A 14941-nucleotide genomic window follows, 5' to 3' on the forward strand; every position below is an offset into this window, starting at 1 on the left:
CGTGTCATGTCGTGTCATGTTGTGTCATGTCGTGTCTTGTCATGTCGTGTCGTGTCTTGTCGTGTCTTGTCATGTCGTGTCGTGTCTTGTCATGTCGTGTCGTGTCTTGTCGTGTCATGTCATGTTGTGTTGTGTCATGTCGTGTCATGTCGTGTCATGTCGTGTCATGTCGTGTCTTGTCGTGTCTTGTCGTGTCATGTCGTGTCATGTCGTGTTGTGTCATGTCGTGTCATGTCGTGTCATGTTGTGTCATGTCGTGTCTTGTCATGTCGTGTCGTGTCTTGTCGTGTCATGTCATGTTGTGTTGTGTCATGTCGTGCCTTGTCGTGTCATGTCGTGTCTTGTCGTGTCATGTCGTGTCATGTCGTGTCGTGTCGTGTCGTGTCATGTCGTGTCATGTCGTGTCATGTTGTGTCATGTCGTGTCTTGTCATGTCGTGTCGTGTCTTGTCGTGTCATGTCGTGTCTTGTCGTTTCTTGTCGTGTCATGTCGTGTCATGTCGTGTCGTGTCTTGTCGTGTCGTGTCTTGTCGTGTCTTGTCGTGTCGTGTCGTGTCTTGTCGTGTCATGTCATGTCGTGTCATGTCGTGTCGTGTCGTGTCGTGTCTTGTCGTGTCATGTCGTGTCATGTCGTGTCATGTCGTGTCGTGTCTTGTCGTGTCGTGTCTTGTCGTGTCTTGTCGTGTCGTGTCGTGTCGTGTCGTGTCGTGTCGTGTCGTGTCATGTCGTGTCGTGTCATGTCGTGTCGTGTCTTGTCGTGTCATGTCATGTTGTGTTGTGTCATGTCGTGCCTTGTCGTGTCATGTCGTGTCTTGTCTTGTCGTGTCGTGTCTTGTCGTGTCATGTCGTGTCATGTCGTGTCATGTCGTGTCGTGTCTTGTCGTGTCATGTCGTGTCATGTCGTGTCATGTCGTGTCGTGTCTTGTCGTGTCGTGTCTTGTCGTGTCATGTCGTGTCATGTCGTGTCGTGTCTTGTCGTGTCGTGTCTTGTCGTGTCATGTCGTGTCATGTCGTGTCGTGTCTTGTCGTGTCGTGTCTTGTCGTGTCATGTCGTGTCATGTCGTGTCATGTCGTGTCGTGTCTTGTCGTGTCATGTCGTGTCATGTCGTGTCATGTCGTGTCGTGTCTTGTCGTGTCGTGTCGTGTCTTGTCGTGTCATGTCGTGTCATGTCGTGTCATGTCGTGTCGTGTCTTGTCGTGTCGTGTCTTGTCGTGTCTTGTCGTGTCGTGTCGTGTCATGTCGTGTCATGTCGTGTCATGTCGTGTCGTGTCTTGTCGTGTCATGTCATGTTGTGTTGTGTCATGTCGTGCCTTGTCGTGTCATGTCGTGTCATGTCGTGTCTTGTCGTGTCATGTCGTGTCTTGTCGTGTCTTGTCGTGTCTTGTCATGTCGTGTCTTGTCGTGTCATGTCGTGTCTTGTCGTGTCATGTCGTGTCTTGTCGTGTCTTGTCGTGTCGTGTCGTGTCGTGTCATGTCGTGTCTTGTCGTGTCTTGTCGTGTCTTGTCATGTCGTGCCTTGTCGTGTCATGTCCTGTCTTGTCGTGTCTTGTCGTGTCGTGTCGTGTCGTGTCGTGTCTTGTCGTGTCATGTCATGTTGTGTTGTGTCATGTCGTGCCTTGTCGTGTCATGTCGTGTCATGTCGTGTCTTGTCGTGTCTTGTCGTGTCTTGTCGTGTCTTGTCGTGTCGTGTCATGTCGTGTCATGTCGTGTCGTGTCTTGTCGTGTCGTGTCTTGTCGTGTCTTGTCGTGTCGTGTCTTGTCGTGTCATGTCATGTCTTGTCGTGTCATGTCGTGTCATGTCGTGTCATGTCGTGTCATGTCGTGTCGTGTCTTGTCGTGTCATGTCATGTTGTGTTGTGTCATGTCGTGCCTTGTCGTGTCATGTCGTGTCATGTCGTGTCTTGTCGTGTCATGTCGTGTCATGTCATGTCGTGTCTTGTCGTGTCGTGTCTTGTCGTGTCTTGTCGTGTCGTGTCATGTCGTGTCATGTCGTGTCGTGTCGTGTCATGTCGTGTCGTGTCGTGTCATGTCATGTTGTGTTGTGTCATGTCGTGCCTTGTCGTGTCATGTCGTGTCATGTCGTGTCTTGTCGTGTCATGTCGTGTCTTGTCGTGTCTTGTCGTGTCTTGTCATGTCGTGTCTTGTCATGTCGTGTCGTGTCTTGTCGTGTCATGTCATGTTGTGTTGTGTCATGTCGTGCCTTGTCGTGTCATGTCGTGTCATGTCGTGTCTTGTCGTGTCATGTCGTGTCTTGTCGTGTCTTGTCGTGTCTTGTCGTGTCTTGTCGTGTCTTGTCGTGTCTTGTCGTGTCGTGTCATGTCGTGTCATGTCGTGTCGTGTCTTGTCGTGTCGTGTCTTGTCGTGTCTTGTCGTGTCGTGTCTTGTCGTGTCATGTCATGTCTTGTCGTGTCATGTCGTGTCATGTCGTGTCGTGTCTTGTCGTGTCATGTCATGTTGTGTTGTGTCATGTCGTGCCTTGTCGTGTCATGTCGTGTCATGTCGTGTCTTGTCGTGTCATGTCGTGTCATGTCATGTCGTGTCGTGTCTTGTCGTGTCGTGTCTTGTCGTGTCGTGTCATGTCGTGTCATGTCGTGTCGTGTCGTGTCATGTCGTGTCGTGTCTTGTCGTGTCATGTTGTGTCGTGCCTTGTCGTGTCATGTTGTGTCATGTCGTGTCTTGTCGTGTCATGTCGTGTCTTGTCGTGTCTTGTCGTGTCTTGTCGTGTCGTGTCTTGTCATGTCGTGTCGTGTCTTGTCGTGTCATGTCATGTTGTGTTGTGTCATGTCGTGCCTTGTCGTGTCATGTCGTGTCATGTCGTGTCTTGTCGTGTCATGTCGTGTCTTGTCTTGTCTTGTCGTGTCTTGTCGTGTCTTGTCGTGTCGTGTCATGTCGTGTCATGTCGTGTCGTGTCTTGTCGTGTCGTGTCTTGTCGTGTCTTGTCGTGTCGTGTCTTGTCGTGTCATGTCGTGTCTTGTCGTGTCATGTCGTGTCGTGTCTTGTCGTGTCTTGTCGTGTCATGTCGTGTCTTGTCTTGTCGTGTCGTGTCGTGTCTTGTCGTGTCATGTCGTGTCGTGTCATGTCGTGTCTTGTCTTGTCTTGTCGTGTCTTGTCGTGTCTTGTCGTGTCGTGTCATGTCGTGTCATGTCGTGTCGTGTCTTGTCGTGTCGTGTCTTGTCGTGTCTTGTCGTGTCGTGTCTTGTCGTGTCATGTCGTGTCTTGTCGTGTCATGTCATGTCGTGTCGTGTCTTGTCGTGTCTTGTCGTGTCATGTCGTGTCTTGTCTTGTCGTGTCGTGTCGTGTCGTGTCTTGTCGTGTCATGTCGTGTCGTGTCGTGTCGTGTCGTGTCGTGTCGTGTCGTGTCTTGTCGTGTCTTGTCTTGTCGTGTCGTGTCGTGTCTTGTCGTGTCGTGTCGTGTCGTGTCGTGTCGTGTCGTGTCGTGTCGTGTCGTGTCGTGTCTTGTCGTGTCTTGTCTTGTCGTGTCGTGTCGTGTCTTGTCGTGTCATGTCATGTCGTGTCGTGTCGTGTCGTGTCGTGTCGTGTCGTGTCGTGTCTTGTCGTGTCTTGTCGTGTCATGTCATGTCATGTCATGTCGTGTCGTGTCTTGTCGTGTCTTGTCGTGTCTTGTCGTGTCATGTCATGTCGTGTCGTGTCGTGTCGTGTCTTGTCGTGTCATGTCGTGTCTTGTCGTGTCTTGTCGTGTCTTGTCGTGTCGTGTCATGTCGTGTCATGTCGTGTCGTGTCTTGTCGTGTCGTGTCTTGTCGTGTCTTGTCGTGTCGTGTCTTGTCGTGTCATGTCATGTCTTGTCGTGTCATGTCGTGTCATGTCGTGTCATGTCGTGTCGTGTCTTGTCGTGTCATGTCGTGTCATGTCGTGTCATGTCGTGTCGTGTCTTGTCGTGTCGTGTCATGTCGTGTCATGTCGTGTCGTGTCTTGTCGTGTCGTGTCTTGTCGTGTCTTGTCGTGTCGTGTCTTGTCGTGTCATGTCGTGTCGTGTCGTGTCATGTCGTGTCGTGTCGTGTCATGTCATGTTGTGTTGTGTCATGTCGTGCCTTGTCGTGTCATGTCGTGTCATGTCGTGTCTTGTCGTGTCATGTCGTGTCTTGTCGTGTCTTGTCGTGTCTTGTCATGTCGTGTCTTGTCATGTCGTGTCGTGTCTTGTCGTGTCATGTCATGTTGTGTTGTGTCATGTCGTGCCTTGTCGTGTCATGTCGTGTCATGTCGTGTCTTGTCGTGTCATGTCGTGTCTTGTCGTGTCTTGTCGTGTCTTGTCGTGTCTTGTCGTGTCTTGTCATGTCGTGTCTTGTCGTGTCATGTCGTGTCTTGTCGTGTCTTGTCGTGTCTTGTCATGTCGTGTCTTGTCATGTCGTGTCGTGTCTTGTCGTGTCATGTCATGTTGTGTTGTGTCATGTCGTGCCTTGTCGTGTCATGTCGTGTCATGTCGTGTCTTGTCGTGTCATGTCGTGTCTTGTCGTGTCTTGTCGTGTCTTGTCGTGTCTTGTCGTGTCTTGTCGTGTCGTGTCATGTCGTGTCATGTCGTGTCATGTCGTGTCGTGTCTTGTCGTGTCGTGTCTTGTCGTGTCTTGTCGTGTCGTGTCTTGTCGTGTCATGTCATGTCTTGTCGTGTCATGTCGTGTCATGTCGTGTCGTGTCTTGTCGTGTCATGTCATGTTGTGTTGTGTCATGTCGTGCCTTGTCGTGTCATGTCGTGTCATGTCGTGTCTTGTCGTGTCATGTCGTGTCATGTCATGTCGTGTCGTGTCTTGTCGTGTCGTGTCTTGTCGTGTCGTGTCGTGTCATGTCGTGTCATGTCGTGTCGTGTCGTGTCATGTCGTGTCGTGTCTTGTCGTGTCATGTTGTGTCGTGTCATGTCGTGCCTTGTCGTGTCATGTTGTGTCATGTCGTGTCTTGTCGTGTCATGTCGTGTCTTGTCGTGTCTTGTCGTGTCTTGTCGTGTCGTGTCTTGTCATGTCGTGTCGTGTCTTGTCGTGTCATGTCATGTTGTGTTGTGTCATGTCGTGCCTTGTCGTGTCATGTCGTGTCATGTCGTGTCTTGTCGTGTCATGTCGTGTCTTGTCTTGTCTTGTCGTGTCTTGTCGTGTCTTGTCGTGTCGTGTCATGTCGTGTCATGTCGTGTCATGTCGTGTCGTGTCTTGTCGTGTCGTGTCTTGTCGTGTCTTGTCGTGTCGTGTCTTGTCGTGTCATGTCGTGTCTTGTCGTGTCATGTCATGTCGTGTCGTGTCTTGTCGTGTCTTGTCGTGTCATGTCGTGTCTTGTCTTGTCGTGTCATGTCGTGTCGTGTCTTGTCGTGTCATGTCGTGTCGTGTCGTGTCGTGTCGTGTCGTGTCGTGTCGTGTCGTGTCTTGTCGTGTCTTGTCTTGTCGTGTCGTGTCGTGTCTTGTCGTGTCGTGTCGTGTCGTGTCGTGTCGTGTCGTGTCGTGTCGTGTCGTGTCGTGTCTTGTCGTGTCTTGTCTTGTCGTGTCGTGTCGTGTCTTGTCGTGTCATGTCATGTCGTGTCGTGTCGTGTCGTGTCGTGTCGTGTCGTGTCGTGTCTTGTCGTGTCATGTCATGTCATGTCATGTCGTGTCGTGTCTTGTCGTGTCTTGTCGTGTCTTGTCGTGTCATGTCATGTCGTGTCGTGTCGTGTCGTGTCGTGTCGTGTCTTGTCGTGTCATGTCGTGTCTTGTCGTGTCTTGTCGTGTCTTGTCGTGTCGTGTCATGTCGTGTCATGTCGTGTCGTGTCTTGTCGTGTCGTGTCTTGTCGTGTCTTGTCGTGTCGTGTCTTGTCGTGTCATGTCATGTCTTGTCGTGTCATGTCGTGTCATGTCGTGTCATGTCGTGTCATGTCGTGTCGTGTCTTGTCGTGTCATGTCATGTTGTGTTGTGTCATGTCGTGCCTTGTCGTGTCATGTCGTGTCATGTCGTGTCTTGTCGTGTCATGTCGTGTCATGTCGTGTCTTGTCGTGTCGTGTCTTGTCGTGTCTTGTCGTGTCTTGTCGTGTCGTGTCATGCCGTGTCATGTCGTGTCGTGTCGTGTCATGTCGTGTCGTGTCTTGTCGTGTCATGTCATGTTGTGTTGTGTCATGTCGTGCCTTGTCGTGTCATGTCGTGTCATGTCGTGTCTTGTCGTGTCATGTCGTGTCTTGTCGTGTCTTGTCGTGTCTTGTCATGTCGTGTCTTGTCATGTCGTGTCGTGTCTTGTCGTGTCATGTCATGTTGTGTTGTGTCATGTCGTGCCTTGTCGTGTCATGTCGTGTCATGTCGTGTCTTGTCGTGTCATGTCGTGTCTTGTCGTGTCTTGTCGTGTCTTGTCGTGTCTTGTCGTGTCGTGTCATGTCGTGTCATGTCGTGTCGTGTCTTGTCGTGTCGTGTCTTGTCGTGTCTTGTCGTGTCGTGTCTTGTCGTGTCATGTCTTGTCGTGTCATGTCGTGTCATGTCGTGTCGTGTCTTGTCGTGTCATGTCATGTTGTGTTGTGTCATGTCGTGCCTTGTCGTGTCATGTCGTGTCATGTCATGTCTTGTCGTGTCATGTCGTGTCATGTCATGTCGTGTCGTGTCTTGTCGTGTCGTGTCTTGTCGTGTCTTGTCGTGTCGTGTCATGTCGTGTCGTGTCGTGTCGTGTCGTGTCATGTCGTGTCGTGTCTTGTCGTGTCATGTCATGTTGTGTTGTGTCATGTCGTGCCTTGTCGTGTCATGTCGTGTCATGTCGTGTCTTGTCGTGTCATGTCGTGTCTTGTCGTGTCTTGTCGTTTCTTGTCATGTCGTGTCTTGTCATGTCGTGTCGTGTCTTGTCGTGTCATGTCATGTTGTGTCTTGTCATGTCGTGTCGTGCCTTGTCGTGTCATGTCGTGTCATGTCGTGTCTTGTCGTGTCGTGTCGTGTCGTGTCGTGTCGTGTCTTGTCTTGTCTTGTCTTGTCGTGTCGTGTCGTGTCGTGTCGTGTCGTGTCGTGTCGTGTCGTGCCTTGTCGTGTCGTGTCGTGTCGTGTCGTGTCGTGTCGTGTCTTGTCGTGTCGTGTCGTGTCGTGTCGTGTCGTGTCATGTCGTGTCTTGTCATGTCGTGTCGTGTCTTGTCGTGTCATGTCATGTTGTGTCTTGTCATGTCGTGTCGTGCCTTGTCGTGTCATGTCGTGTCATGTCGTGTCTTGTCGTGTCGTGTCGTGTCGTGTCGTGTCGTGTCTTGTCTTGTCTTGTCTTGTCGTGTCGTGTCGTGTCGTGTCGTGTCGTGTCGTGTCGTGTCGTGCCTTGTCGTGTCGTGTCGTGTCGTGTCGTGTCGTGTCGTGTCTTGTCGTGTCGTGTCGTGTCGTGTCGTGTCGTGTCTTGTCGTGTCATGTCATGTCGTGTCGTGTCGTGTCGTGTCGTGTCGTGTCGTGTCGTGTCTTGTCGTGTCATGTCATGTCATGTCATGTCGTGTCGTGTCTTGTCGTGTCTTGTCGTGTCTTGTCGTGTCATGTCATGTCGTGTCGTGTCGTGTCGTGTCGTGTCGTGTCTTGTCGTGTCATGTCGTGTCTTGTCGTGTCTTGTCGTGTCTTGTCGTGTCGTGTCATGTCGTGTCATGTCGTGTCGTGTCTTGTCGTGTCGTGTCTTGTCGTGTCTTGTCGTGTCGTGTCTTGTCGTGTCATGTCATGTCTTGTCGTGTCATGTCGTGTCATGTCGTGTCATGTCGTGTCATGTCGTGTCGTGTCTTGTCGTGTCATGTCATGTTGTGTTGTGTCATGTCGTGCCTTGTCGTGTCATGTCGTGTCATGTCGTGTCTTGTCGTGTCATGTCGTGTCATGTCGTGTCTTGTCGTGTCGTGTCTTGTCGTGTCTTGTCGTGTCTTGTCGTGTCGTGTCATGCCGTGTCATGTCGTGTCGTGTCGTGTCATGTCGTGTCGTGTCTTGTCGTGTCATGTCATGTTGTGTTGTGTCATGTCGTGCCTTGTCGTGTCATGTCGTGTCATGTCGTGTCTTGTCGTGTCATGTCGTGTCTTGTCGTGTCTTGTCGTGTCTTGTCATGTCGTGTCTTGTCATGTCGTGTCGTGTCTTGTCGTGTCATGTCATGTTGTGTTGTGTCATGTCGTGCCTTGTCGTGTCATGTCGTGTCATGTCGTGTCTTGTCGTGTCATGTCGTGTCTTGTCGTGTCTTGTCGTGTCTTGTCGTGTCTTGTCGTGTCGTGTCATGTCGTGTCATGTCGTGTCGTGTCTTGTCGTGTCGTGTCTTGTCGTGTCTTGTCGTGTCGTGTCTTGTCGTGTCATGTCTTGTCGTGTCATGTCGTGTCATGTCGTGTCGTGTCTTGTCGTGTCATGTCATGTTGTGTTGTGTCATGTCGTGCCTTGTCGTGTCATGTCGTGTCATGTCATGTCTTGTCGTGTCATGTCGTGTCATGTCATGTCGTGTCGTGTCTTGTCGTGTCGTGTCTTGTCGTGTCTTGTCGTGTCGTGTCATGTCGTGTCGTGTCGTGTCGTGTCGTGTCATGTCGTGTCGTGTCTTGTCGTGTCATGTCATGTTGTGTTGTGTCATGTCGTGCCTTGTCGTGTCATGTCGTGTCATGTCGTGTCTTGTCGTGTCATGTCGTGTCTTGTCGTGTCTTGTCGTTTCTTGTCATGTCGTGTCTTGTCATGTCGTGTCGTGTCTTGTCGTGTCATGTCATGTTGTGTCTTGTCATGTCGTGTCGTGCCTTGTCGTGTCATGTCGTGTCATGTCGTGTCTTGTCGTGTCGTGTCGTGTCGTGTCGTGTCGTGTCGTGTCTTGTCTTGTCTTGTCTTGTCGTGTCGTGTCGTGTCGTGTCGTGTCGTGTCGTGTCGTGTCGTGCCTTGTCGTGTCGTGTCGTGTCGTGTCGTGTCGTGTCGTGTCTTGTCGTGTCGTGTCGTGTCGTGTCGTGTCGTGTCTTGTCGTGTCGTGTCGTGTCGTGTCGTGTCGTGTCGTGTCGTGTCGTGTCGTGTCGTGTCGTGTCGTGTCGTGTCGTGTCGTGTCTTGTCGTGTCGTGTCGTGTCGTGTCTTGTCGTGTCGTGTCTTGTCGTGTCGTGTCGTGTCGTGTCGTGTCGTGTCGTGTCGTGTCGTGTCGTGTCGTGTCGTGTCGTGTCGTGTCGTGTCGTGTCGTGTCGTGTCGTGTCTTGTCGTGTCGTGTCGTGTCGTGTCGTGTCGTGTCGTGTCGTGTCGTGTCGTGTCGTGTCGTGTCGTGTCGTGTCGTGTCGTGTCTTGTCGTGTCGTGTCGTGTCGTGTCGTGTCGTGTCGTGTCGTGTCGTGTCGTGTCGTGTCGTGTCGTGTCGTGTCGTGTCGTGTCGTGTCGTGTCGTGTCGTGTCGTGTCATGTCGTGTCTTGTCGTGTCTTGTCGTGTCTAGCTCCTCCTACCTGTGCGACGTCGATCCAGCGCTGTACGATGCGGGCTCTGGCGTGAGGGCGGATCTGCCAGTGCTTGAGGACGGTGCTGACGACGCAGGCGGCCACAGCGTTGAACTGCGTGATGGTGGCTCTGATGGTGGTGGCGCAGTGTTTGTTGTGCTTCTTGTCGCGCTGAGACCAGATGGAGCCCAGACAGTGATGCGGGACCACCTTCTTGAACAGCAGCTGCACACACACCAGTGAGTCTTTCATCTACAGGACGAGCGTCTTCACTCACTGCATCCATGTAGGTGAGCTGCTCCGCCACCAGCTCGGCGCTGAAGGACAGGAAGTCCTCCTGCATCATGTCTTCGTCCTCGGCCGGGCCGAAGGAGTTGCCATGGAAACCAACTGAAGCACAAACAAGGAAATGAATCTTTCTTCGGGTTCACTTGGATCTTCTCACCTTCGCCGTCCTGGTCCTGACACGTCTCACTCTGCAGCTGCTCCAGCAGAACCTCCGCTCGCCGACGTGTCTCTGAGCCCGGCAGCGTCCTGCTCAGGTACCTGATGAGTTGACGGAGACAAGGGTAGTCCGGAGGCTCCTGGAAGTCTTCAGGACACTGGTCCAGCCAGGAGCGCAGGATGGAGGCCAGAGCACTGAGAGGAGACCAGAGTGAGACCAGAGTGAGACTAGAGTGAGACCAGAGTGAGACCAGAGTGAGACCAGAGTGAGACCAGAGTGAGAACAGGAAACACTCCATGACCTCGAAACTCACTCTCTGATGGCGCCGCTCGTGTCGGGGTTCTGCTGGCTCTCGTCCAGACTTCCATACCTGAGGAAGAGTGAGAGACAGGTGAGGAAGAGTGAGAGACAGGTGAGGAGGAGTGAGAGACAGGTGAGGAAGAGTGAGAGACAGGTGAGGAGGAGTGAGAGACAGTTGAGGAAGAGTGAGACAGGTGAGGAAGAGTGAGACAGGTGTGGAAGAGTGAGAGACAGGTGAGGAGGAGTGAGAGACAGGTGAGGAAGAGTGAGACAGGTGAGGAAGAGTGAGGGACAGGTGAGGAAGAGTGAGAGACAGGTGAGGAAGAGTGAGAGACAGGTGAGGAAGAGTGAGACAGGTGAGGAAGAGTGAGAGACAGGTGAGGAAGAGTGAGAGACAGGTGAGGAAGAGTGAGACAGGTGAGGAAGAGTGAGAGACAGGTGAGGAAGAGTGAGACAGGTGAGGAAGAGTGAGAGACAGGTGAGGAAGAGTGAGAGACAGGTGAGGAAGAGTGAGACCGGTGAGGAAGAGTGAGACAGGTGAGGAAGAGGTTGAGACAGGTGAGGAAGAGGTTGAGACAGGTGAGGAAGAGTGAGACAGGTGAGGAAGAGTGAGACAGGTGAGGAAGAGTGAGAGACAGGTGAGGAAGAGTGAGAGACAGGTGAGGAAGAGTGAGACAGGTGAGGAAGAGTGAGAGACAGGTGAGGAAGAGTGAGAGACAGGTGAGGAAGAGTGAGACCGGTGAGGAAGAGTGAGACAGGTGAGGAAGAGGTTGAGACAGGTGAGGAAGAGGTTGAGACAGGTGAGGAAGAGTGAGACAGGTGAGGAAGAGTGAGGGACAGGTGAGGAAGAGTGAGACAGGTGAGGAAGAGTGAGGGACAGGTGAGGAAGAGTGAGACAGGTGAGGAAGAGTGAGGGACAGGTGAGGAAGAGTGAGACAGGTGAGGAAGAGTGAGGGACAGGTGAGGAAGAGTGAGACAGGTGAGGAAGAGTGAGGGACAGGTGAGGAAGAGTGAGACAGGTGAGGAAGAGTGAGGGACAGGTGAGGAAGAGTGAGACAGGTGAGGAAGAGTGAGGGACAGGTGAGGAAGAGTGAGACAGGTGAGGAAGAGTGAGGGACAGGTGAGGAAGAGTGAGACAGGTGAGGAAGAGTGAGGGACAGGTGAGGAAGAGTGAGACAGGTGAGGAAGAGTGAGGGACAGGTGAGGAAGAGTGAGACAGGTGAGGAAGAGTGAGGGACAGGTGAGGAAGAGTGAGAGACAGGTGAGGAAGAGTGAGACAGGTGAGGAAGAGTGAGAGACAGGTGAGGAAGAGTGAGACAGGTGAGGAAGAGTGAGAGACAGGTGAGGAAGAGTGAGAGACAGGTGAGGAAGAGTGAGACCGGTGAGGAAGAGTGAGACAGGTGAGGAAGAGGTTGAGACAGGTGAGGAAGAGGTTGAGACAGGTGAGGAAGAGGTTGAGACAGGTGAGGAAGAGTGAGACAGATGAGACAGGTGAGGATGAGACAGGTGAGGAATGGTGAGACAGGTGAGTGTAAGTAAGTAAGTAAGTAATATTTATTTATATAGCCCTTTTCGAGACCAGGGTCACAAAGCGCTTTAACAATCAAAACAATATTCAAAAAAGTATATACTTTAAAGATCAAGATAATACTGAGAACAACACAGGAGTTCGAGAAATTCAAGGAAAAGCCTGAACAAATAGAAACGTCTTAAGATGTTTCTTGAAGGAGTCAGTAGATCATCAAACACAGATGTTTCTTGAAGGAGTCAGTAGATCATCAAACACACATGTTTCTTGAAGGAGTCAGTAGATCATCAAACACAGATGTTTCTTGAAGGAGTCAGTAGATCATCAAACAGAGATGTTTCTTGAAGGAGTCAGTAGATCATCAAACACAGATGTTTCTTGAAGGAGTCAGTAGATCATCAAACAGAGATGTTTCTTGAAGGAGTCAGTAGATCATCAAACACATGTTTCTTGAAGGAGTCAGTAGATCATCAAACACAGATGTTTCTTGAAGGAGTCAGTAGATCATCAAACACAGATGTTTCTTAAAGGAGTCAGTAGATCATCAAACACACATGTTTCTTGAAGGAGTCAGTAGATCATCAAACACATATGTTTCTTGAAGGAGTCAGTAGATCATCAAACACACATGTTTCTTGAAGGAGTCAGTATATCATCAAACACACATGTTTCTTGAAGGAGTCAGTAGATCATCAAACACACATGTTTCTTGAAGGAGTCAGTAGATCATCAAACACAGATGTTTCTTGAAGGAGTCAGTAGATCATCAAACACACATGTTTCTTGAAGGAGTCAGTAGATCATCAAACACACATGTTTCTTGAAGGAGTCAGTAGATCATCAAACACAGATGTTTCTTGAAGGAGTCAGTAGATCATCAAACACAGATGTTTCTTGAAGGAGTCAGTAGATCATCAAACACACATGTTTCTTGAAGGAGTCAGTAGATCATCAAACACACATGTTTCTTGAAGGAGTCAGTAGATCATCAAACACACATGTTTCTTGAAGGAGTCAGTAGATCATCAAACACACATGTTTCTTGAAGGAGTCAGTAGATCATCAAACACACATGTTTCTTGAAGGAGTCAGTAGATCATCAAACACACATGTTTCTTGAAGGAGTCAGTAGATCATCAAACACACATGTTTCTTGAAGGAGTCATTAGATCATCAAACACAGATGTTTCTTGAAGGAGTCAGTAGATCATCAAACACAGATGTTTCTTGAAGGAGTCAGTAGATCATCAAACACAGATGTTTCTTAAAGGAGTCAGTAGATCATCAAACACAGATGTTTCTTGAAGGAGTCAGTAGATCATCAAACACAGATGTTTCTTGAAGGAGTCAGTAGATCATCAAACACAGATGTTTCTTGAAGGAGTCAGTAGATCATCAAACACAGATGTTTCTTGAAGGAGTCAGTAGATCATCAAACACAGATGTTTCTTGAAGGAGTCAGTAGATCATCAAACACAGATGTTTCTTGAAGGAGTCAGTAGTTCATCAAACACAGATGTTTCTTGAAGGAGTCAGTAGATCATCAAACACAGATGTTTCTTAAAGGAGTCAGTAGATCATCAAACACAGATGTTTCTTGAAGGAGTCAGTAGATCATCAAACACAGATGTTTCTTGAAGGAGTCAGTAGATCATCAAACACAGATGTTTCTTGAAGGAGTCAGTAGATCATCAAACACACATGTTTCTTGAAGGAGTCAGTAGATCATCAAACACAGATGTTTCTTAAAGGAGTCAGTAGATCATCAAACACAGATGTTTCTTAAAGGAGTCAGTAGATCATCAAACACACATGTTTCTTAAAGGAGTCAGTAGATCATCAAACACAGATGTTTCTTAAAGGAGTCAGTAGATCATCAAACACACATGTTTCTTAAAGGAGTCAGTAGATCATCAAACACAGATGTTTCTTGAAGGAGTCAGTAGATCATCAAACACATGTTTCTTGAAGGAGTCAGTAGATCATCAAACACAGATGTTTCTTGAAGGAGTCAGTAGATCATCAAACACACATGTTTCTTGAAGGAGTCAGTAGATCATCAAACACAGATGTTTCTTGAAGGAGTCAGTAGATCATCAAACACACATGTTTCTTGAAGGAGTCAGTAGATCATCAAACATAGATGTTTCTTGAAGGAGTCAGTAGATCATCAAACACAGATGTTTCTTGAAGGAGTCAGTAGATCATCAAACACAGATGTTTCTTGAAGGAGTCAGTAGATCATCAAACACACATGTTTCTTGAAGGAGTCAGTAGATCATCAAACACACATGTTTCTTAAAGGAGTCAGTAGATCATCAAACACAGATGTTTCTTGAAGGAGTCAGTAGATCATCAAACACAGATGTTTCTTGAAGGAGTCAGTAGATCATCAAACACAAATGTTTGGGACAGGTGAGGGTGAGACAGATAGGACAGGTGAGGGTGAGACAGGTGGGACAGGTGAGGGTGAGACAGGTGAGGAATGGTGAGACAGGTGAGGGTGAGACAGGTGAGACAGGTGAGGGTGAGACAGATGGGACAGGTGAGGGTGAGACAGATAGGACAGGTGAGGGTGAGACAGATGGGACAGGTGAGGGTGAGACAGGTGAGGAATGGTGAGACAGGTGAGGGTGAGACAGGTGAGACAGGTGAGGGTGAGACAGATGGAACAGGTGAGGGTGAGACAGATGGGACGGGTGAGACAGGTGGGACAGGTGAGGGTTAGACAGATGGGACAGGTGAGGGTGAGACAGGTGGGACAGGTGAGGGTGAGACAGGTGAGGGTGAGACAGGTGGGACAGGTGAGGGTGAGACAGGTGAGGAATGGTGAGACAGGTGAGGGTGAGACAGGTGAGGGTGAGACAGATGGGACAGGTGAGGGTGAGACAGATGGGACAGGTGAGGGTGAGACAGGTGGGACAGGTGAGGGTGAGACAGGTGAAGAATGGTGAGACAGGTGAGGGTGAGACAGATGGGACAGGTGAGGGTGAGACAGATGGGACAGGTGAGGGTGAGACAGATAGGACAGGTGAGGGTGAGACAGATGGGACAGGTGAGGGTGAGACAGGTGAGGAATGGTGAGACAGGTGAGGGTGAGACAGGTGAGACAGGTGAGGCTGAGACAGATGGGACAGGTGAGGCTGAGACAGATGGGACAGGTGAGGGTGAGACAGATGGGACAGGTGAGGGTGAGACAAGTGGGACAGGTGATGGTGAGACAGGTGAGGGTGAGACAGATGGGACAGGTGAGGGTGAGACAGATGGGACAGGTGAGGGTGAGACAGGTGGGACAGGTGAGGGTGAGACAGGTGAAGAATGGTGAGACAGGTGAGGGTGAGACAGGTG

At 50.0% G+C, this 14941-nt stretch overlaps 1 protein-coding gene across 9 annotated transcripts in view; it reads right to left on the reverse strand.

Moving 5' to 3' along the window:
- rgl1 (ral guanine nucleotide dissociation stimulator-like 1) overlaps nucleotides 1–10135 on the reverse strand; it is a gene marked incomplete at its 5' end in the record, with an annotated part of 18739 nt that extends 8604 nt beyond the window's left edge. For all 9 annotated transcript variants that reach the window (XR_015710344.1, XR_015710346.1, XR_015710343.1 and 6 more), the window contains 4 exon segments: nucleotides 9330–9545; nucleotides 9598–9710; nucleotides 9766–9959; nucleotides 10079–10135. Coding sequence is in view for 5 of the 9 variants with exons in the window: in XM_087782724.1 (XP_087638850.1) it covers nucleotides 9330–9545; nucleotides 9598–9710; nucleotides 9766–9959; nucleotides 10079–10135 (580 nt within the window).
- Between the last annotated feature and the right edge of the window lie 4806 nt (nucleotides 10136–14941).

Source organism: Callionymus lyra, unplaced genomic scaffold (genome assembly GCF_982586985.1).
Source record: "Callionymus lyra unplaced genomic scaffold, fCalLyr1.hap1.1 HAP1_SCAFFOLD_448, whole genome shotgun sequence".
NCBI lineage: Eukaryota > Metazoa > Chordata > Actinopteri > Syngnathiformes > Callionymidae > Callionymus > Callionymus lyra.